Below are 25,431 nucleotides of genomic sequence, written 5' to 3'. Positions count from 1 at the left end.
TGTTAACTAACAATCCATCTCAGCATTCATAGAAATCTGTCTTATTATTTCTTGTTTGGTTTTGGTATGAGGATTAAACCCAGGTGCACTTTACTACTGAGATACATCCCTGGCCTTTTTAGTTTTTGAGACGGGGTCTCACTAAGTTGCTGAAGGTCTCACTAAGTTGCTAAGGCTGGCCTTGAGCTTGCAATCCTCCTGCCTCAGCCTCCCAAGTTGCCTCATTATTTTTTAATGGCATCATCAAAATTCTGCATAAAAACAGTAACTGTGGGAAATCTGAAGATTCGAGTCACTATAATTTAGGCATAAGATATCAGATTTCTTAGCAGCCTGAACAAAACTGTCTATAGTGAACTAAGTACCTTTATCTAATTTCATGCTCACTGGGCAACATTAATGATAATTAATGTTGCCTCCCACAGACTTTGATAACAGGAAGGAGATGCACTACAAGAGGCATAGAATGAACTATCTCTACAGTGACGGGAGAAATTGGTGTCTATGGTATATATAACCTTTTGTGAGTTTAAGTGGTTTGAATTGGTCCTGAAGAACCTGCTCACAGATGGGAACCCAGCCCAATGAAAGGCAAGATGCTGGATGAGCTAACACCTGTGAACTGCAATTCTGGTGGCCAGCTCTTTTCTCCCTTTCACTTTTTTATGATGTCTCTCTTATAAGAGAAAGCCTGGAACAATTCCACTTCTGAAGAATTACCTCCCCAAGAAGAGTCTGCTTTCTGTTACAATTAAAGAGAACTCTGACCAGCTGATAATGTGTTAATTGACTGCCTCCAGGTGTTGGGTTACTCTTCTGTCCCTGGATTATAGCAATGGTTCTCCATCACATAGAACAAGATGCAACCTAACCCAATTAACCCTGGGAAATCTGAACTACTGTACAAAATGAAAACTTGTTAGCCCTGGGTGAAATCCTCTGTCCCAGTGTTTCCTCTCTGCACCTCTTCATGTCCATCCTCAGAAAGCCACAGTCTAGATACCCATTAGAAGACTACGAACTCTTTTATGAGAAAGGAACAAAGAGCACCTTTTGTGTGCACTGTCCTGTGCTAGGTGTTTCCTTACTTGGGCTCATTTAATCCTCACAACATGAACTGTAATTAATCCCATTTTCAATAAGCATGAAACTAAAGACAAGCATTTAAGCAGTTTGCATGAGGTCCCAGAATTAATAAGGGGCAAAAGCAGGACACAAACCCAGGTTCTCTATAAAGTCCAAAAGCTTTGTTGTTGTTAACTATATCACATTACACCTCATGTATTTATGGGTGTAAGAATCAAAAGCTATTAAACTTTTGATTTTTTTAATGAACTATATCAAATACAGAGGAGACAAAACAGACTTAAAACCAGATACACTGAATCATTTTTCTACAGATATTATCTGGTAGAACAAAAGAGCCACTCCCAGGAATATTCACTTTAGCAATTCTTAGTCCATAATGCCAATAAACAGAATTTTTAAAATATTAAAATAAAAAAAGTTACATGAACTGTGATTTTTAAAAGTTTACACAATAGGTTGAACTAGTCGATTTTTAAAACCACTCATAGTCAAAAAGACCCTAGATGTGCAAATCAAATGTTGTCTATGGTTATACATTTCCTTCAAACTCTGTTGATCTCTAAGCATTAAATTTACAACGTTGTCCTTTGTTGCTTGGTATAACAGCAAAGAATGTTAGAAAATACAAAGTAAGTCCTTCCTTCATCCTTCCACCTAGATGGTTACATATTACAAACATTTATTTCCCACCTCTTTAATTAGAGGACTAGGTCCCAGACCACAAAACAGGTGCTATTCCTTTCACATTAACAGTTGCACAATAATAGGAAGATTTTAAAGGATGAAACCATGAACTTCATATTCTTTACGGTTGTTTGTAAAAGAATTCCCATAATAAAATAAGTATATTTCTATTGATTACAGATATATGAAGATCCATCTGTTTCAAATTAAAATGAAATGTTTTATTCCAAAAATCCAACTCTATTATGGAACACTAAAATGATATGATTCCTGAAACAATAACTTTTTTTCCAGTAACAGCTATTTTGTGGACTTACACAAAAATCCAAACTGAGAAATCAGAGATCATTACACATCCTGAGAAACAACAGATAAATAACTGCAGAATTCCTTAAAAGACAATTCACCCTTACTCTCAGAGAACTTAAAATATGATTATAGTTATAAAATTTGGATTGGGTTTACTTGCAAAATAGCAAGAGCATGTCCAGTGTGTCAAATGAGCCACTGTTAATTTAAATTTTCAAGCAAAATGTCAGACTGTCCAAGAGCATCTATACGACTACTCTTCTCAAAACACTTTCACACATATCATGACAACAAACTTCAAAACATAGTAGCTATGTAGTACCCTTAAATTTACAGATGAGGGAGATGATGTCCCAAAACATTTTGAATTTCAAATTCCACACTACACGCTTTACTTCATACAAACTGTTAACTAGATGGAACGCTAGAAAGACCTATGGTCTAGTCCAGGCCTTTGCTTACCTAGTCCTTGGTACATTCTGCTCCCTTCTTCACTTGGCTAAGTTCTATTCACTCTTCAGGTCATTACCTTAGACCATCCAAGGAGAATTAGGGGTCCCCTCCCATTCTTCTAGAGAACACTAGGTTTCCTCTACCATAGCATGTAAAGTGCAATTCTGCATTTCCTATTTACCTAACTATCTCCCTCATCAGGCTAAAGGACCCTCACAGCAGGGACTGTCTTATTTACTATTACAATCTTTCTGCCTAGCACAGTACCTGGCATATAGTAGATGCTCAAAAAACACAGAGAGGATAAATAAACCCCAGCTCCTTCACCAGAAGTGTTACCTCACTCATTGTAAAAACAGGGTAATTCTCATGAAATTAATTTCAAATACAATGAAATGTTAACTTAAAAGCACTTAAAAAAGAGGATATATAGTGGACACTTGAAAGACAGCAAATTTATATCTGGAGATGAAGTACAGCCAGAAGAAAATGCCATCTATAAAATTCTTAGGAGTTCATTCCTGGCTAAGCCATCATAACTATAGTTTTCAACAAATATTTACCGATCCCCTATCAAAAGAAGAGTCTGCTTTCTGTTACAATTAAAGAGAATTCTGACCAGCTTTTTGTACAGTAGTTCAGATTTCCCAGGGCTAACTGGGTTAGGTTGCATCTTGTTCTATGTGATGGAGAACCATTGCTATAATCCAGGGACAGAAGAGTAACCCAACACCTGCAGGCAGTATTTGTGAAGGAAAAGTAGTTATGTCAAGTCCCAGAACAAACAAAAAACAAAAAAAAATTGTTTCTCAGAGCTGTCACTGAACAACAGCAGACTTTCTACAGGATATATCAGTTTGGTTAAACAGATGGTTGCTTGGATAACAGAGTCATAAGTATGATGGTGAAGTTTGCTTCACACTAAAATCAACATCTATATGGCCCCATTCCTCATCAGAGAACATTCTGTATGAAACTAACAGTTTACTTTTCAACAACTATAGAAATAGTAATTTGTGGCCAGGCATGGTGGCATACACCAGTAATCCCAGTAACTTGGGAGACTGACGCAGGAGGATGCTTTGTTTGAGGCCAGCCTCAGCAATTTAGCAAGGCCCTAGGCAATTTTGCAAGAAAAATAAAATAATAATAATTTATTAACAACAATAAATTAATTTGTTAATAATAAACATTAATAATTATTAATAAATTAATAATGGTTTTGTCACAAAAACAAAATAAAACTAAAACCAAACTAAACAAAAAAGGACTGGGAATGTAGCTTAGTGGTAAAGCATCTCCTGGTTCAATCACCAGTTACCCGCCCCCCTCCCCTGCCAAAAAAAAAAGGAGGAAAATGAAGAAATAATAATTTGTGAAGTACTCCAGATATCTGATCTAATCTCATCCTCATGGAGGAATCCTCTTCTTTGCTGCATATCACCAAAAGCTAGACTCAAATCCTGGTTGTGCCACTTTCTAACAAATTACTTTGTGTTTGTAATAACATCTATAAAGCATAGTAGTTCCCCAGTGCTACTGCTCCACTGGTTTTCCATTCTAGTTCTATTACAATTCAGAGTAGCCTCCTGAGAATACACTCAAATTATAATGCTACAACACCAAAACATCAGTCTTGCCAGCCCCAAATCCCAGTATACCTATCACTTTGTAAAACTTAGATAATGAAAGTAACTCCAATCAAGAGGTGCTTACTGAGCACCTACTAACAACCAATGATGCAGTTTTTGTGCATTTTGCACATGCTTTAGTGCTAATAGAATAAAACTGTCAAAGACAAACCTCAATGATTAATTAGGTAAGGGAAAAGCAGTAAATACAGCCTATTTTCCTGGGCTCAGGGCCAACAACCTCCATTTACTAGCCTCCAAAATTAAGCACTATGGTGAAGGGGAAGGGAGGGGAAAAAAAAAAAAACTATGATTGAGGCATTACTTCACAAAAGACATAGAGAAAATCTGTATCATGATTTCCAGAGCCATGGACTGCCCATATCTTTTTTTTTTTTTTTTTTTTTTTTTTTTTTTTAGTTGTAGATGGACACAATACCTCCATTTTATTTGTTTATTTTTATGTGGTGCCAGGGAACAAACCCAGTGCCTCACACGTGCTAGGCAAGTGTTCTACCACTGAACCACAACCCTGACCCCGCCCCCACATCTTATAGTAGAGTCAATAAACATAATCTGCAAAAGGTCAGGTAGCAAATATTTTAGGATTCACAGGCTCTATGGTCTCTGTGGCAACTATTCAGCTCTGCTATTGTAGCATGAAAGCAGTCAGAAACAAGAACTAAACAAATGAGTGTGGCTATGTTTTGGTGCCAAGGAGTGAACCCAGGCCTTGCACATGCTAGGCAAGCACTCTGTAACTGAATTATGTTCCCAGCCCTTAACTAAATCTTATCATTTCTGGTGGGACCACCACTATCAATTTGCAATACCAGGTTCACAGCAGGTTTTCTTGTTAACCTGTGAGGCTGTGTTAAGTTGCCTTGTTTGGGGCCCAGAGCTGCCGGATGTAGTAGCTAGGGAGACCGTAGATATTAAAAAACCTTTGAGCCTCTACAAGGCTTCCCCAGAGCATGGTATACTATGTGCCCCCAGCATGCTACATGCTTTCTCATGCCCTTGTTCATGCCCACACTCTCACCCACACCCACAGCAGAAGGATTCTGCCCCCAAACCCGCCTATACCACTGCACTCCCAGAAGATGAGGGATGCCAGGTTTTTACAGGGTTACTAGCAGTTTGGTAGCTGGGGAACAGACTGTGACTTTGACTCACTCACACAGATTCCAATCATCTAATGCACTTTTCCTAGACTACACAGGCTACAAAGTTAAAACTGCATTTCCCAGAGTCTCTTGAGCAAGGTTCCAGATATGATTCTTATTGGTCAATCAAATATACTCTCATGAATATTACATAGGGAACAAAGCTGAGTGAGGAAAAGGGCAGAGTGCATGGTTCTGGAGCCAGTAGCTTTATCAGTGACATTCTTGACTGAACAGGCAGCTTTCTGATCCTGGAAAGAACAGGCAGCTCCCTTGGTGGCCTCTGGAAATCATTGTAGCTCTGGAAATAATTCCTGGAAATTCAATCCAGTGTGTTTCTTTAGTCTTCCCAACAATTCTGTGAATCATGTAATATCCTGTAATAATAAGTTTCTTTCTTTTTAAATTAGTTAATAGCCTATTTTGTTTTTTATAAACAAACTCTAAACAACAAACTTTCTTAGATCAAACAAGTATCAGGTGATGGAGCTCAGACTTAAACCCAAATCAATCTACCATGGAAGCCTCATTTGCTCAGTCACTATTCTATACCACTGAAGTTCTGGGAGGATGCCATTTTCCTTTATGTCTCCTGGCTCTTCAGATGTTTGCTATAGCTGAATTTTCTTCTATGCTGGACTATCAAACTGAAATGCTCAGTCATCATTCCACACTAGCTAAAGGGTCTTCTTTTCATTTTTTTGGCACCAGGGATTGAACTCAGGGGTACTCAACCACTAAGCCACATCCCCAGCCCTATTTTGTATTTTATTTAGAGACATGGTCTCACTGAGTTGCTTGGCACCTTGCTTTTGCTGAGGCTGGCTTTGAACTTGTGATCCTCCTGCCTCATACTCCCCAGCTGCTGAGAATACAGGAATGCACCATGGTGTCTGGCTAAATGATCTTTTAAAAACATTCCTGATCAATACCACACTAATAAACCAGGGAGTTTCATCCACTATTCTACAGCACCTATGCTTTTCTCCACTGTAGTATTCACTAGTCAATTATTTCTCATCTGGGTCCTGTAATAAATAGTAAGTACCTTGAGAACAAAGGCCATTTCATATTTCTCTCTATCCTCAGCCTCTAGAAGAAAGCCATAGTTAATGCTGCTAAGTGAATACAAGAGTGAATAATACAACATGACCTGAAACAAAAGGGTCAATAACTTGAAGAATGGTTCAGTTGGACTGCTTCAAAACATGTGAAGGTGCAATGATGTACAGGAGAGCATTAGTAAAACATAAATCACTGCTTTCTACCATCATAATTCTTTGTCTATGTCCACCTTGCTTACATGAGCTCCCTCCCATAGGACAAGATCCTACCTAGCTGATCAGCATCTAGCATAGAGCTTGCTTCTCTATGTATTAATAATTATAACTGAATATTCTACAGGGAAGATCAAAAGAGATCTCCACCAAGCTACAAATGATATCACATTTTTCCTTCTTTCTTTTTGGTATTGGAGATTGAGATTGAACCCAGGGATGCTTGAACACTGAGCTTCCTTTTTTTTTTTTTTTTTTAGTTGTAGATGCACAGAATGCCTTTATTTTATTTGTTTATTTTTATGTGGTCCTGAGGATAGAACCCAATGCCTCATGCATGCTAGGCAAGCTCTCTACCACTGAGCTACAGCCCTAGCCCTCACCATTCCTTTTTAATTTCTTTTTTTAATAACTTTTATCTATCTATCTATCTATCTATTTATTTATTTTATGTGGTACTGAGGATTGAACCCAGGGCCTTATACATGTGAAGCAAGCACTTTACCACTGAGCCATAACCCCAGGCCCTCCTTTTTAATTTCTTATTTTGAGAAAGAGCCTTACTAAGCTACAGAGGCTAGACTTGAATTTACAATCCTCCTGCCTCAAGATTGTGAGTAGCTGAGATTACAGGTGTACACCACTGTACCAGTTTGTTTTCTATCTTTTAAAGAGAAAACAATACTACTTTATTTTTTATTTTTTTTTAAAGAGAGAGTGAGAGATTTTTTAATATTTATTTATTTATTTATTTTTAAGTTCTCGGCGGACACAACATCTTTGTTGGTATGTGGTGCTGAGGATCGAACCCGGGCCACATGCATTCCAGGCGAGCGTGCTACTGCTTGAGCCACATCCCCAGCCCACAATACTACTTTATTAAAAGCAAATGGCTTCAATTATTTTCAAATTATTCAGGCCATTTTAATATGATCTGTCAGAGCCTGTTGATTGTTCTCAAATATGTTCCCTTCCCTCCTTCCTCAGTAATAGAATCATCAAATGCTAACCAGACACCAGTCATCCAGAATAAAGATTATCTTCTTGATCCTAGATATGGCCATGAGACTTATGCTCTAGTCAACAGGAAGCGCAAGACTAGAATGTGCAAAGTTTTGGGACATGCCTTTAAAAGCAGGTGGAGGAGTCACACACTTGTAATCCCAGAGACTCTGGAGGTTGAGGCAGAAGGATCACAAGTTGGAGGCAGTCTTAGCAACTTAACAAGCCCTAAGCAATTTAGCAAGATCCTGCTTCAATAAATAAATAAAAGGGGCTAGGGATGTGTCTCAGTGCTTAAGCACCCACAGGTTCAGTTCCTAGTGCCCCCAAAAAATAAAAAATAAAAAAAGGGTGGGGTGGAAATGATGTTGTTCTCTTGCCCTTTCCATTTCCCTATGAGCTAGAATATAGAGGGGATAGTTAGATTTTGAATTGTTAGGCAGAGACTACTTGATGCAGAAGATGGGAACACAATGGGCCTGGACCCATGATGCTTATCTTAGCCTGTTCAGCCTACAAGACAGAATTAAACTGTCATCCTATTAAACCACTATTATCTGGCATTTGTCGTCCTCCCCAACTAATATATAAGAAATAAAAATTAAAAATAGATTCTTTGTAACTATTTCTATTTTATTCTAATCATCAATTGAGTCATTAATACAAACAGCATTATGTTAATTATGTCACTGTGACCAAAATACCTGACAAGAACAATTTGGAGAAGGGAAAGTTTATTTTGGCTCATGGTTTCAGAGACTTAGTTTATGCTCAGCTGACTCCATTGCTCTGGGCCAAAGGTGACACAGAATTTCATGAAGGAAGAGTGTGGTGGAGGGACGTTGCTCTGCTCATGGTAGCCAAGAAGTAGAGAGAGGGGAAGGAACCTCAAGGAAGGTGAACCCTTCTAGGTATGGCAGGCCCCAAGTGACCTACCTCCTCTAGCTATGCCTCACCTGCCTCTACTTACCAACTAGTTAGTCCATTTAAACTAGGATGAACTGATTAGGCTGTGCTCTAATTACTTCACCTCTGAAAATTCCTGTATTAACAGAAAAGCTTTGGTACCTCCTGTTCTCCAAGCCATAATATATCCCCTCCACCACGCAGTCTGGGGATTAAACCCAGTCCCTTGCACACACCACTGGACTGCATCTCCAGTTCCACAAACAGCATTTTTAAAAAACAAGCTCAAACCACAGTCTGACACAAATCAACGAAACCAAGTGAGAGTATGGGCCAACAGAATCAGAAAATGAAGCCTAATAACCAACAACAGAGTTCAGATCAGTCAAGCTGAGAACAACAATGTTGATGTAGTCCAAGGAAGCAGAAACTAACTTACCTGATGGTGAACTCTAGCAGCTCCTGGGCTCCCTGAGGGTCCAGATGCTGGAGACTATACACTCTTTCAAGGCTTTGCTGCAGGAACTGCTGGGAAGGATCCTCATGGGGTGTAATGTTGGGAGAGACCGCTGGTGACACTAGTTTTCTACCTGGCAACTAAGCAAACATAGTGGGACAACAACTCCAACAAGTTCTTTGACTCAGTTTGTGGTAACAAAAGAAACAACAACAAAATGTGAGCCAAACAAAGCAAGAAAAAAGTTCAGGAGGTTCTGTAAATAACGTTTTCCCCTTCTACATCTATAGTGAGGAGCAGGTTTCAGGGATAAAAGAGAAAGGCAGAGAGAATATGAGAATGCAAATATGGTCTATCCAATACAGTCATAGCTGCCAGAAGAAAAGGCAGCTATGGTATAATACTATTTTTTGCTGTGAATGGGACTAAAAATTAATCATTGTTACATTTGTCTTTAAACTTCATTCTTCATTTCATGCAAGAGTGATGACTTATTCCCAAATGTTTATATCATATGCTATAAAAATATTTTACATGAGTATAATGATAACTTTTGTTCATACTGTTAAGAGATTGCCTTTCAAGAAAGGGCTGGGAGGCCTGAAGTTGTGGCTCCATGGTAGACCACTTGCCTAGCAAGTGTGACGCACTGGGTTCAATTCTCAGCACCACATATAAATAAATGTAGAAATTAAAGGTCCATCAACAACTAAAAAAAAGAAAGAAAGAAAGGGGGGCTGGGATTATGGCTCAGTGGTAGAACGCTCCCCTAGCACGTGGGAGGCCCTGGGTTCAATCCTCAGCACCACATAAAAATAAACAAAGATATTGTGTCCAATTACAACCAAAAAATAAATAATAATTTTTTTAAAAAAAGAAAGGGATGGGGAGGGGAAATCAAAGAGGATTTCACTTTTGATTTTGTATCTTCTATAATTTAAATTTTCTAACCACAGACATATATTGTTCTAAATAAAATCATTTGGCGTTACCCAAACTGCAATGAGTTAATACAAACAGACAGCTTTTAAGCTGTTCAGCACACAGCATTTACTAAATATGTGCTATTATTATCATTATAATCCATTTCAAAACATTTCATCTCTAGATTAAAAAAATGTTTTATTATTAAAAAGAAAACACTTGTTCAAATATAACAAGTTTATCTTTAGTCTAAAATATTAACCTCTTGTCCCCGATTCTTTTTTTCTTGCCTAACATTATATAACTGGAAACCCAAGAATAGGGACTGGGGGTAAAGCTAGCATACCCTGGTTTGATCCCCAGCACTGCCTAAAAAACAAACAAACAACAACAGGGAAAAAACAAAAAAAGGATATAGAAGCAAAAAAAAAAAAAAAAATCAGAAATTAAAAGATAAATATGCCTTAAAGCCTCCATGTTTCCCTATGGCAGAGACTAAAATGTGCTTACCTAAAAAAAAGATATAGAAGCAAAAAAGAGAATAAATGAATGAGTTTCCAGAGAATATGAAGTTGATTCTCTGCTGTTTAATAACCACAAAGCACCAAAAAATCAAAAGCAAGGAGATGTTTTCAACATACCCTCAAGGCAGGAACAAGATGAGAAAGACTATCTCGGAGGTAGGCATAGTGTCTGAAGGTGTGATCTGAGAATAATGCTGGCATTGTTGGACAGGTTTTAGCAGCATTGAAAATAAGCACCAAAACTGCAATGTCTGATGGTTAAGTGGGTTAAGGAAGCTTGCAAGTATAAAAAGTTGAGCTTGGCTAAAATCTGGCACCCCCACTTCCCAGTACCCAAATTCCCACTAAGAGACTATGATTTTCTGATAATTAAAGAAAAGCAAATTCAAACAAAGAGATACATTCCCAGACTCCACCCATACCCCAATTCCCAAAGTTTTTTTTTTTTTTAAATGCCCAATGCTACTGAGTGTATAAAAAGATATAAAGTCTAGGTATACTGCCTATTAAAATATATCCTGGCACAACCCCTTTGGATAATAGTTTGGTACTAGGCATTGCAAGTATTATGAATGCTGCCAGATACGTTGGTTCAGGCCTATAATCCCAGCAGCTCAGGAGGCTGAGGCAGGCAGATCACAAGTTCAAAGCCAGCCTCAGCAACTTAGTGAGACCCTAACTAAGCAACAAGACCCTATTCTCAAAAAATAAACACACACACACAAATACACACACACACACACACAGTGTTTATAAAGAATTTACAATATTGTATATTTTTCATTATACGTTTTTAAAAAAGCAGGCTGTTTTTAAAAAAAGAGGACATGGCAGTGGCTAACTATTTTCAAATATTTGTTGATGAAATAAACCAGGATAAAATAACAAGAGCAAATTTACAACCCCAAACTTTACAAAAAGAAAAAAAAAAAGAAAGAAATTCATCAAAATAATAATATATTATTTTGCCCTGGGTGCTGTAGCATGTGCATGCAGACCCAGCAACTCAGGAGGTGAAGTGGGAGGATCACTTGAACCAAGAGTTTAAGACCAGCCTAGACAACATGGCAAGGCACCATCTCAAAAAAAAAAAAAAAAAAAGAAAGAAAGAAAGAAAGAAAGAAAAAAGGATCACTTTGGTTAGTAGAACTTTAGGTGTTTAAATATGAAGTTCCTACTTTTCATAACTTTGGCTTTTCTTTCTACAAATTTTATAATGGGAGAAAAATTAGAAATCAAAAGATAAATATGCCTTAAAGCCTCCATGTTTCCCTATAGCAGAGACTAAAATGTGCTTACCTAATATTTACCCTTCCTTTTTCCTAACTAATAGAATTTTATTCCAGTTAGCCTCTAACTTCTTGCCTAGAATCTGGACCTGATAAATGAGTGTTGTAAGCACAATCTTGGACAACTAAAAGTGGCAGAACAGAAGGTGTCTGGATCACCAAGAATAATATGGAAGCTGCTATAATATGGAACAGGACTGAACAGTTTTAGTTTTACCTTCAGATTTTTCTTGCATTGGAGAAAAATGAACATATTAATTTGTTTAAGCTACATTTGGGGGCAATCTCTTGTTACTTACAGTCAAATTTAATTCATAAGCAATATTATCTTCCAACCACAAAGAATCTTCCCAAAATAGGCTTCAAAAAAATTTTTTTTAAATTAGGGCATTATAGTTATACATCACAGTAGGGTTCATTCTGACAATGTCATACATGCGTGGAAGTTGATTTACTCCATTTCAGTCTCCATTCCCCACCTTTTCCCTTCCCTCCTCTCTCCCCTATTCTTCCTCTACTGTTTATTTTAAAAAAAAATTGTAGTTTATTTGGACAGAATGCCCTTATTTTATTTGTTTTATTTTTATGCAGTGCTAAGCATTGAACTCAGTGCCATACACATGCTAGTCAAATGCTCTGCCACTGAACTACAGCCAGCCCCCGTTTACTTATTTATTTTTAAAATACCTTTATTTTGTTTATTTGGTTTTTAAAAATATTTATTTATTTATGTATCTTTAGTTTTATGTGGATACATTATTTTGTTTTTATGTGGTGCTGAGGATCGAACCCAGGGCCTCACACGTGCTAGGCGAGCGCTCTACCACTGAGCCACAACCCCAGCCCCGTTTATTTATTTATTTATTTAAATATTTTTTATTTATTCATTTATTTTTTTAGTTATCGGCGGACACAACATCTTTGTTGGTATGTGGTGCTGAGGATCGAACCCGGGCCGCACGCATGCCAGGCGAGCACGCTACCGCTTGAGCCACATCCCCAGCCCCCGTTTATTTATTCTTGATTGGTGCTTTTTACATATACATAAAGGTGGAATTCCCCAAGGAGTGTGTAGGAGTGTGTGTGTGTGTGTGTGTGTGTGTGTGTGTGTGTATTTTTTTTAATATGAAAGGGCCTTAGCTTTCAGAGCACTTCGAAATGTCTTCTGAGATTAGTGATAAGACTTAGCCTACAAGTCCTCTCTGAAGAATTTTCAAATTAATATACCTTCATAAGTTCTTTCTTAGATGAAACACACATAGTTAGGCATTATTTAATATATCAATTATATAAAGCTTTAAAAAATATTCTCAAACTCACTGTGAAAGGAAACAAAAGGAATTAAGGGGAAAACAACAGATACCTTCATTTAACAGCCAGGAATCTGGCTGATCCATGTGTTTCAACAAATATCCCTAAACCTCATGGATCTGCTCATAGAGCAAAAGGAACCCTAGGAGAAAATGGATATGCTAATGTGAATGTATTCCCATTACCAGAAACAATCCAGTCCCATGGTATTTTGCAGGAGGCTATCACAAACCAGTTGAGTCTAACTGATATCTTGGGTGGAGTTCTGAAAATTAAAGACCTGGTCTGAAACTGTTGTAGCCTTGGACTGGTAGTTCTGTTGTCTAGAAGATGGGATTTAAAAAATTCCTCATACGGGCTGGGGTTGTGGCTCAGTGGTAGAGCACTTGCTTAGCATGTGTGAGGCACTGGGTTTAATTATGTATTAGAAACAGAGTAATCATGCAGACTAGCTTAGGGCATTATCTCTCTTATTGCAGATCAAATTAAACACAGTGTAAGAAACAGGGGAAAGTGCACAGGCTTTAATATTAGATTTCTGGCTTTAAATCTCAGATCTGCTTCTTAAGAGTCATTTAAACCCTATACACCTGTTTCCTCATCTATAAACTATTTTCCTCCTTGCAACGTTGTTTAGAAGACCAGTGATGAAGTGTATAAAACATTTAATGAGTATGTAGACTGTAGTAGATGCTAAATTAATGGCAAAAAAAATTACTGTGAAATTAAAAATGAAAGCTGAGACTAATAACCACCAGACTTTCTCAGACATAACTCTTTTTATCTAAAGGAAATAGAAAAATCAAAACCCAGACCACTAGGGCTGGGGATATAGCTCAGTTGGTAGAGTGCGTGCCTCAAATGCACAAGGCCCTGGGTTCGATCCCCCCCACACACACACACACACAAAACACCAAGATCACTACAGCTACACTGTAAACAGATTCCAAAGTGGCCAGTCAAGTCAGTGGGACCCATCATAAGCACAGAGGATACAGGCTGGATCATCCATATCCGGTTCAGCTGTGTCAAAAAATGGGTGGGTGCTCAATAGCTCTGGCACCAAAGGAAGCACCAGGGTTGGATGCCGACTTCCCAGGAACTTCAAGCACCTGAAACAAACAAACAAAAACCCACTTCAATAAATTAATAAGTGGCTTTAGAAAGTACCAGGATGGGCTGGGGATGTAGCTCAAGTAGTAGCGCGCTCGCCTGGCATGCGTGCGGCCCGGGTTTGATCCTCAGCACCACGTACAAAGATGTTGTGTCTGCCGAGAACTAAAAAATAAATATTAAAAAAAAAAAGAAAGTACCAGGAATTAGAATCAGAAAATGTGATTTGGAATTAGAAATTCTCAAGTCATCCAATTATTCTGGAACTCCGTTAATTCATTTATTAAAAAAAAAAAAAAAAGGTTATTATGAAGACAAAAGAGCTAATATAGCAGATATTACTAGTTATTTAAACCATTTAACCAACAGCCATTTCCCTCACTTTCCTTGCCAAGAGATCCCTGATTTTCTTCAGTTAACAGGAAGACTGCAAATTGGTCAGAGAAGGTAAACACAACCCAAGGGTTTGGTCTAAAAACACACTGGCAATCCCCCTTCTCATTTTCTAGTTATTGTCTGCTGAGAGGCAAGTAACCCATTTCTAGTCAAGGGAACAAGAGGGGCAGTCTGCTGGGGGACATCTCAAGAATGTTTTTCTAACCAAATAAAAAGGGAAATGCATGAAAAGAAATGTTCCTTCCTTTCTGTACTTAGAGTTGTCTTATGAAGCAGCCATCTTGCAACTATGAGGTAAAAGCAAGAACTATAGAGAAATCAACCAGGTGTTAATCCTGTTAAGCTGTCCAATGATCATTCCTAAAGTCAACCTTCTTGTTATGTAAAAAATGAGACTTTATTGTTTAAGATGTCTCATATCAGATTTTTTTTCACTTGCAATCAAAAGATATGAGTCTAACTGATATCTTGGGTGGAGTTCTGAAAAATTAAAGACCTGGTCTGAAACTGTGTAGCCTTGGACTGGTAGTTCTGTTGTCTAGAAGATGGGATTTAAAAATTCCTCATAGGGGCTGGGGTTGTAGCTCAGTGGTAGAGTACTTGCTTAGCATGTGTGAGGCACTGGGTTTGATTCTCAGCACCACATATAAATAAATAAATAATAAAGTCCATCAACAACTAAAAAATATTTTTTTAAAAAAAATTCTTTATAGAGCTGTTATGAAGATTAAGAGAAAAAATATGTAAAGTATTTAACAAGGTATTTGTCATATGGTAAGAACTAAATGTTAGTCATTACCACATGAGAACCCTTTACAAGCTATACAGAATTATACAAGTGAGGCAACTGTGTATTTTATTATATTTATTTGTTAAATTATGGTTTAAAAGCTGTACTAAATTGACAAGAACTACAAATCTCAACAATGAAGACAGAAGTCCTCATTGAGTTTATAATCTGCAGTAAAGATGATCATTATTGTAACTGGGGGAAAAGTCCAAATAAACCCTCTAGCTTCACTTGCTCTTAATTAACTTAAAAATCACCAATTATGGAGGTCATGCAGGGAGGCATGCTTATTAGTTTCCCAGTAGCTTTGCTGTAGATAATGCCTTTGACATGTGGGTGATGATGATGATGGCTACCTATGTTATTCTTCAGGAGCCTAAAGGTCACCTTTTTCTAAAATATTTTTTTAGTTGTTGATAGACCTTTATTTTATTTATGTGCAGTAGAGCCCAGTGGTGCTTCACACGTGCTGGGCAAGTGCTCTGTCACTGAGCTACAACCCCAGCCCTGAAGGTCACTTTTGCTAAAAACACTAACTTCACTTGGGCTCAAAGATGTCCAATGAGTAACTGGAACAAGAAGAAAAGTTGAGCATCTCTGTCTTCATATTGTGTCTGTCTCTTTTGTTGCCTTACCTTTGGGTGAGATTCTACTCAGCTCTGCATGTAAACATATTGATCGTTTGATAAATGTTTTGTCCAAAACCATAATATAGGGTTAACTTGACCCAGACGTGCTTAGTCTTATCCTTCAAGGCTAAGACAACCTACCGGCCACCATGTCTGGACATACTAAACTGTGAAAGGACTGAACAAAGGTGACACATGAACTCCTGGAAGATCTCCCCAGAAAAGAATGGAATATTTCTCCACTTTATTAGCCTACCCCCCTTCCTCATTATTCCTATCCTATATCTGTCCCACCTCAACCCTCTGGAGCTGAGAAGCTGACCTGTAAGAAAGCTCCCTCTTCTTCATTCTTTGGCCGCTGAATAGTCTTTCTTTTCAACACTGGTCTCTCAGACATTGATTTTTCCTGGGATGTGCTTCTGAACATAGATTCAGAAATAGCACTACAAAGGTAATGAACTATCAAATGAAAGACATTCTACTTTCTACCTGGAAAAGGTAGAAGGGATCATTAAAATCAGAGAAAACATCACATAGCAGATGATACTTCACCAGGGACTGGAGAGTAGGTAGATCAGCAAAAGAGATAAAATGAATACCATGAATAAATTTATGACTACCTGAGGTATGAAAGGCATCTTCAACCAAAGCACTGAATCTTGCTAGGAAGAATACTCTTCTTAACCTGATGTTTTACTTCTATGTAAAAAGAAATCAACTCTTTAATATTCTGGCTACTCTAAATCCTTTTACTCACTGTGCTTTAGGACACAATGTAAAGGTTGCAATTTGGCTCCAGGTGTCATTCCTTTATTTTCTCCCCAGTTCTACTCAGAACTCAAGTGGGAAACACGAATGCTATTATTGGATCCCTGTAGCTACCCGTATTTAATTCTGGCTTGTTAATAAGTTAATTTTTACTGTCTCATCCACCTTCTGATCTATATATTTCTTATTTCTCTCTCTTTCTGCTATTTGAGGACTGGGTCTCCATTTTTAAAATCTCCATAGTACCTACCATAGTTATTGGGTTACAAGTCTTCAGTAAGCATTTGTGGATTAGAGAGACAAACAAAACTACCTCCTTCAAAACTTTTCTTTATGCATCTATCTTTAGCACACCACTCTTGATTGTTCTTTTACTCCTTTATCATATTCTCTTTTAATATTTCTAAACAAAGCCATCATTCATGGGAAGAGATAAAAACTAAATTATAATTAGAACAGGTAACTAAAATATTTTGGAACACTACATCGTTAAACTATTTGACCTACAATCACCCAATAAAGACAATCTTATGTATGTATTATAGGTGGCCAAATATCCACAAATCTTATTACTAGAAAAATGCCTTTCATCAAGCAGAACTAATCATTCCTTCTGTGCCTCTGCAGAACTACAATTACTGACAGAGATGTGTATCCCCACTACATCTGCCTCACCTCAAATGACTGAGTGCTACCTGAAGACAATTAATAAATGTATGCTTAATTGAGCTGTAGGAGACTGTACAAACATGAACAAATGGCAAAAAAGAAAACCAGATATCAAAAATGCTGCCTAGAGCAAGACTCAAACTCCCATGATATTTTTAGTTTTTAATATATTTTCTTTTAATATATCTTCTAGAGAAATGGGAATGTAGCTCTGTGGTAGAGTTATTGTCAAATGTGCACAAGGCCCTAGGTTTTGTCCCCAATATCTCTCTCTCTCTCTCTCTCTCTCTCTCTCTCTCTCACACACACACACACACAATCTCTTAAGATAGATACATATATATATACACATACATATAGATATATATCTTCTAAATACCTGGTTTAAACCAAAATTTTTCTACTTTAAGTAACAAATTTTTTTGAAAATCAATAAACTGTACGCTGTTGGAGTTATTTCATCCAAAAAGCTCATTTAAATATGTGAAACACCATAAAACACATTTTATATTACATGTATGTAAGCAGTTCTTCAAATAGAAGTTTATGACTAGTACTAACAATCTGATAACAGTCAGCAAAACAAGATATTATTAGGAGGAAAATGATTGTCATTCCCTGTCTGTAGATCAAGTGTCAGCCTGCCTCTAATCTTGATAATGATGGTTATAATACTGTGCAAAATACAAAACAGACAAAGCATTTATTAACTATATAGGAGAAAAAGGAAATCTAATAAGACTCTTCTCTGTAACTATAAAATCTACCATGGAACCTGGCATAGCCAGCACGCAGCAAGCACATAATATTTGCTAGGCAGATGAAAGAACAAAATAATAAATAACTTAAAATTGATATTCATTTTAGGAATCAGACTCCTGAGAGTTTGGTTATGTAGAATGAGGTTTCTAAACTTATTTTTTATTTTTGCTTTTTGCTGGATCTAGGGATTAAATCCAGGGACACACATTAAGCTACATCCCAGGCCTAATTTGGGACAGGGTCTCACTAAGTTGCCCAGACTAGTCTCAAATGTACTATCCTCCTGCCTCAAACCCCAAGTTGCTAGGATTTTAGGCATGTACCACTGTGTTCTGCTGAAATTTCTAAATTAAAGGCAAAATTGAGTGCTATATCCTCAATCAATAATGATCCTTCAAATAATGTCAACACTGTACGTTTATCACATTTTGGAATTCAGTAAGTAAATGAGGGAAAAGTCCTTACTTCCATATGGAGTCCCTATCCGTAGGGTACTTGGTTAAATTTTTCAGCAGCTCTACCAGCGCAAGATGAATGCCTTCTTTGGTTGAAACATTAGTACAGCATAAAAGTTCATGAAGAGCCTCTCTAATATCTCTGGATGAATCCTTAAAAAAAAAAAAAAAAAGGAAAAAAAAAAGTAATTTTAAATGTAGTCACTTAATAAACCCCAGGCTCCATCTACCATACCCTACTGCCAAGCTATCTTCCAAGGGTGACCATGTGACAAAGTATTCAGAAATTTACTGGCTGAAATTCCTTTAAAAACAAACAAACAAACAAAAAACCCTCTCATTTTATTGATTTTAAAAAGGGTCAGCTATAGGCTGGGGTTGTGGCTCAGTGGTAGAGTGCTTGCCTACTATGTGTGAGACAATGAGTTCAATTCTCAGCACCGCATATAAATAAATAAAATAAAGGCCCATCAACAACTAAAAAAATATTTTATAAAAGGAGTGGGGCCAGCTACAGTAGCCCTGCCCCCTTTTACTCTTTGTCCTTTCTTTTTCTTCCTGTCTGGAACTCAATCATGATGCCAACAGTATAAGAGCCTCATTGCAACTATGAAAAACAACAAGCTAAGAAGGGAAAGAAAGCTAGGGTGTGTGGGATGTTCTATACAGAATAATCAAAAGAACAGCAAGCATGAAGGCCATTAAGTGGAAGCATGTGTGAAAATAGCATGGAAGCCACCATGGCCAAAGCAAACAATGAGTAAACAGTAGGAGGTGACTTTTAAGACTCTTCATAAAGTTGGCCTCACTTCCCCCTCCAAGCCTATCCTCACCACATCTGTACTAGTTCTTTATTCTAGGGGCACAACCCTCTTTTGGTCTCCAACTGGGCCATTTTCCTACCACCACAGATCTTCTACATCTACTGCTCCTCCCAGAATATTCTTCCACCTCACACTTTCAACTCTTCCTGCCAAGTTAGTGTCCAAGTCCTTCTTTTTTGAGCTCATCTTTAGAATCCTTTCCTGATTGCTGTACTCCTTTAAAGGACCAAGTTCCTCTGATATACTCCCATAGAACCTAATTTCTACCATAATCTTAGCTTATTACTGAAGCTTTTTTTTGTGTGTGTCACTATCTTCCTAGTGTCTACATTATAAAGTCCATGAGAATAGAGCCCATCACTTGTGCTCATAATTGTATCCTCTCCTAGAGTCCTGCCTGGAACATACCAAGTGGTCAAGAAATATCAAAGAAACAAAAGGAAAAAGGAAGGAGCAAAGATAGGGACTAATAAGTTGACTCAGATCTGCTCAGCTCTAAATGCTGTAAACATAACCACAGGATACAATGCTTCCCAAATGAACAAATCTCCACTGCCAAGAGTAGACAGCTAGCTATACTGATGTACTGGAAAAACAGTTTTAAAGTGATTAAAAAAAAAAACTGACTTGTGTTCTTTTTTTTTTATACTCTTTTTTTAAAAGATGTTGATGAACCTTTATTTTATTCATTTATTTATATGTGGTGCTGAGAGTTGAACCCAGTGCCTTGCACAAGCTAGGCAAGCGCTCTGCCACTGAGCCCCAGCCCTAGCCCCTGACTTGTGTTCTTCTTTCTTTATTTTTTTACTTTTTACATACATGACAATAGTGGAATGCATTACACTCATTATTACTCATTTATAGTACATTTTTTGTAACTCTGTATATAAAGTATGTTCACGCCAAATTCTGCCATTATACATGTACTCTTTTTTTGCATTACAATTCTTAATACACATATATATAATTTATCATTGTTTGTATATAAGGTATGTTGACACCAAATTCAAATCTTCATACATGTATTTTATATAATGATGACCATCACTTTCCATTATCCTTACTATTCCCTTTCTCCCTCCCTTTCCCTCCCACCGCTCTTCCCTATCTAGAAATAATCTTCCTCCCATGCTCTTCCTCCCTACCCCACTTGGAGTCATCCCCCTTAAATCAGAGAAAACATTCAGCATTTGTTTTTTTGGGATTGGCTAAGTTGACTTAGCATAATCTTCTCTAATGCCATCCATTTACCTGCAAATGCCATCTTGTTCTTTTTTGGTGCTGAGTAATATTCCATTGTATATAAATGCCACATTTTTTTTTATCCATTCATCCAATGAAGGACATCTAGGTTGGCTCCAAAGTTTAGCTATTCTGACTTGTGTTCTTAAGAACAGTCTAATTCCCAATTATATAATCAAGTTGTGTAGATTTATTTAAAAAATATTTACTAGGGCTGGGGATGTGGCTCAAGCGGTAGCGCGCTCGCCTGGCATGCGTGCGGCCTGGGTTCGATCCTCAGCACCACATACCAACAAAGATGTTGTGTCCGCCGATAACTAAAAAAAAATAAATATTAAAAAAATTCTTTCTCTCTCTCTCTCTCTCTCTCTCTCCTCTCTTTCTAAAAAAAAAATATTTACTAGCATTCACTACACATAACTAACCACTTATGGGATAGAGTAAAAAAAATAGAGTAAAAGGTACCATATTGTCATTATTGGACCTTTATTTACAGAGCTAATAATTTCATCAGGGAGATAAAACAAATACACAAAACCTGCCATACGTGACAAAATATGAGAAATAAAATAATACACATGGGCCTGGTACTCAATAAATATGTACTAAGTGACTGAATGAGGTAAAGAGTCAACCTATATGAATTTCAAGAATATTTCAAGAAAGAGAAATGTTGAGCCATGCATGGTGGTTGGCGCATGCCTGTAATCCCAGTTACTTAGGAAGCTTAGGTGAGAGGATGGCAAGTTCAAGGAGAGCCTGGGCAATTTAGTAAGAGCTTGTCTCAAAATTAAAAAATAAAATCAAAGGGACTGGGAACGTAGCTCAGTGGTAAAACTGGGTTCAATTCCCAGTATCCCCCAAAAAGGTGGGGAAGACAAATTGACATGTCAAGTCAATCCTCTTCACAAACTTCTCCAAGGGTTCCCCATAACACTTAGAATAAAATCCAAACATCTTATAATGGCCTACAAAGCTTTAGACTTGTCTTCTCCTTATCTACTCCCAGACCTCATCTCATACTACATTTCCATCTTTTTCTGTATATGCAAACTATACTGGCTTTCTTACTCTCCATTATGGAAACATACCAGACCTCAGGTGTCCTCAGGAATCTTTCCATTAGCTATTGCCTTTTCCTGTAGTTTCTTCCCTCAGTCTTCAAGTTACTGGCTGCTCTTTGTCATTCAAGAATCAATTCAAACATCATATCCTCAGAAAATCTTTACCAACCACTTTATTTACAGTGAAATTTCCCCCTCTTCTATCATATTGTTAATATTCTGCACAAGGTTTATCCTTATTTAAAACCATTTTGCTTTTTCACTGTACCTTTCTTTGGCATAGAAGTTCCAAAGCAGGACCCCTGTCTGTTTTTGACACCACTATAATTCCAGTACACAGTGTTTGTTGGATAATTCTTCAAGTCAGGATAGTATCTCAGCATAGTAAAAACAAAAATCAAACAACATCCCCCCAAAAGCAAAAAACAAAACAAAACAAAAAACCACCAACAAAAAGACCCCAGCAAATTCCAGGTGGAAGGGTGAGCTAACTAAGGTTCAAAGCAATGATGTACTGGGGCTGGGGATATAGCTCAGTGGTAGAGTGCTTGCCTACAAGGTGCAAGGCTTTAGGTTTGTTATTAACCACCACAAAAAGGAAAGGGGAAAAAAAAAAAAACAACGAAGTATAATAACACAGTAAATGTCGAGGAGCAAGCAGTCAGTAGCAGAGTAGAAAAATATTTTAGAAACAGCAAATTTAAGCCAGGTGTGGTGGTACACACCTGTAATACCAGTTACTCTGGAGGCTGAAGCAGGAGGATCACAAGTTCTAGGCCAGCCTGGACAACTTAGCAGGAGCCTCTCTCAAAATTAAAAGGGCTAAGGATGTAGTTCAGTGGTAAAGTGCTTACTTAGCATGTGTGAGGCCCTGGGTTCAATCCCAGAAGCACACATACACACAAAAGAAACAGTAAGTTTATATGTTTAAATTCTTAAATAGAATTCCAACTCAAAGAGTTTATATCTATACATATTATTGCTACTTAGCAATTATTTACTAAGCACTTCATTTATTCAGACGCTGTAAGGCACTGGGAATAAAAAAAAAAAAAAAAGAAAGAAGATAGGACCCTGCCCCCTCCAGCAGCTCACAATCTTGTGTAATACAGAATTCCTAACAAATGCTAGAGGGGTCTAAACGAGATATCACAGAGGAGTAGCATTTAGCCCTCCCAAGAATGAGACTCATGGGTAGGGAAGGCTTCCTGGATCTGTTGTTGCCTGATGTAGACTGTGGGAAGAAGCAAAGTCAGCTAGTGGAAAGGGCAATTTTGCAAGCAGAAAAGGAGAATTACACTAAAGGCAAAAATGATGAGGGAAAGAATGTGTAGAGAAGTAACTACAGACTAAAGTTGAGAAATGGTGGGAAAGAAAGCTAAAAAGGAAAAGAGGAGTTACATTATACAAACCACCCATGAGAAACAATACATGAAATATAAACACCCTCTTAGGGAAAAATACATGAAAAGTACAAATAAGGATGTATAATTTTGGAAAAAAAAATTTCACAGAAGACCTAAGCAACTGGGAGAATTATAGGGACCTCAAAAATCAAAGCATTCAATCTATTTTCTGAGGTACACAGCAGAAATCTGAAACAAGTTTGCTAATAACTAAGCACTCAATTACTATTGCTTTTGTATGTGGGAAGACCTAAGGTCAAATCTCACTTATTAATACTTAGAAACTAAAATCAGTACTTGCAAATAAAATCTACACTCTTTAATAAATAACCCAAGAACTACATACAGTTGTACAGTCTGGAAAGTAATCCTATGTGCATAACCTGGCACAGCCTCTTAATGGCTATAAGACCTCAGATTACTTTATTCTCTATGAAACTATAGGGTTGAACTAATCCCTAAGACATCTTCCTGCTGCAACAGCCTATGATTCACTAGAAGAATAAAATAAAATAAAAAGCTCTTCTATTTCTTCAAATATGCAACCACTATAATGAACTCCTTTTAATTCCTGGAATACATCATACACTCCCTTAAAACTGGATATAGAGGCATTGCTCCCTTCCACTCCAACACCAATATCACTCCTTCCTTGTAAGAAATACCTCCTATTCTTTCTTCCTTCAAGTATCCACTGCAGCACTTTGTTTCTTTTCTTTATCTCCAACCTCAAGTCAGCTGATTCAGTTTAGATAACATTTATATTCTCAGGGTACCCTGTCCTTTCCTGATCATAGCAATATCAAGTTTATGTCAAATTCCTGTTTAATTGTCAGTTTCCTCCATCTTGGGAGTGGGACATGTTGAGAGGGCAGAACTGTGCTGCCAGATATATAGATATACTTACCAATACCTAGTAAAATACCTGGTTTTAAAAGGAGAAGAGTGGGGGTCAGTAGAAATTTGATGGAAGAAATGACTAACAAACTGGAAGTGCTCACCTCTAACACAGCCAGAACAGTGTCAAGTTGATCTTCTCGGAGGGTAATGTTATTAGAGATTTTTCTCATGGTATGTATGGACTGTAGACGCACCTCCTCAATTTCATCGTTAAACATGTCCACCAGGAAATCAAGGCACTTCTCAGCAAAAGAGGGTGAAGACTGGGCCAGCATGCAGAGAGCCTCTACAGCAGCAATGCGAACCTCTATAGAAAAAAGAAAAAATAAAAGATGACAAATGAAACTACACATCAACTTAAGAACATGGAGAAAATCCAAGATGGATCCCTTTGCATTCAAGCTGTCTTTCACTCTCTACAAACTCTCTCTACAAATGCTCCCTGTGGAATCTCCTCAATGCTACTCATGTTTAAAGGTATGGACTTTGGAGTCACAAGAACTATGGTTCACATTTGCCAAAATTAACTGAATTTCTTTAAAACTAAGTTGTCCTATCATAGTATTCCAACCACAGGGAAGTATGTTTTGAAAAGTCGGGTATTAAGCAATCGGATCATCATTATTAAGATTAAAATAGGATAGCCACATGTAGTGACACATATTTGTAATCCTCACTACTCAGGAAATTGATGCAGAGGTCTGAAAATTCAAGGTCCACCTTGGCACTTAGCAAGACTCTGACTCAAAATAAAATTTTAAAAAAGGCTGGGGTGGGGCTGGGGTTGTGACTCAGTGCTTGCCTAGCATGTGTAAAGCACTGGGTTCAATCCTCAGCACCACATAAAAAAATAAATAGGGCTGGGGATGTGGCTCAAGTGGTAGCGCGCTCGCCTGGCATGTGTGTGGCCTGGGTTCGATCCTCAGCACCACATACCAACAAAGATGTTGTGTCCGCCGAGAACTAAAAAATAAATATTAAAAAAAAATTCTCTCTCTCTCTCTCTCTCTCTCTCTCTCTCTCTCTTTAAATAAATAAATAAATAAATAAACAAACAAAATAAAGGTATCGCGTCCATCTACAACTAAAAAAGAAATTCTTTTAAAAAGAGGGGGCGCAGGGGGTGTAACTCAGTAATAGAACACCCCTATGTTCAATCCCCAGAACTGGGGGGGATTTAATAAAAAAAGTAAAATAGACTAGATACAATTATTCTCTTTTTATAGATAAGATTTAGCAGAATAAATTAACTGGCCTCAAAGTGAGTGAAAAAAGAGATAAGAGTAGTACTGGGTCTGTTAATTTTTTTTAATGTTTAATTTTTTTTAAGTTGTAGTTGGACCCAATAATTTTATTTTATTTATTTTTATGTGGTTCTGAGGATCAAACCC

At 37.5% G+C, this 25,431-nt stretch overlaps 1 protein-coding gene across 1 annotated transcript in view; it reads right to left on the bottom strand.

The window, feature by feature from the left end:
• INTS4 (integrator complex subunit 4) overlaps positions 1–25,431 on the bottom strand; it is a 114,169-nt gene that overhangs the window by 29,470 nt on the left and 59,268 nt on the right. Inside the window, exons 11-15 of the mRNA XM_081279107.1 lie at positions 24,142–24,347; positions 18,615–18,757; positions 14,019–14,134; positions 10,540–10,673; positions 8,957–9,114 (exon numbers count right to left, since the gene is read on the bottom strand). Of these exons, the coding sequence (XP_081135233.1) occupies positions 8,957–9,114; positions 10,540–10,673; positions 14,019–14,134; positions 18,615–18,757; positions 24,142–24,347 (757 nt within the window). The remainder of the gene's footprint in view (positions 1–8,956; positions 9,115–10,539; positions 10,674–14,018; positions 14,135–18,614; positions 18,758–24,141; positions 24,348–25,431) is intronic.

This window comes from Spermophilus citellus (assembly GCF_964194105.1).
Source record: "Spermophilus citellus genome assembly, chromosome: 2".
In the NCBI taxonomy this organism is placed as follows: domain Eukaryota; kingdom Metazoa; phylum Chordata; class Mammalia; order Rodentia; family Sciuridae; genus Spermophilus; species Spermophilus citellus.
The sequence above is the reverse complement of the archived record's forward strand: the minus strand, read 5'-3'. Positions and strand labels throughout refer to the sequence as shown.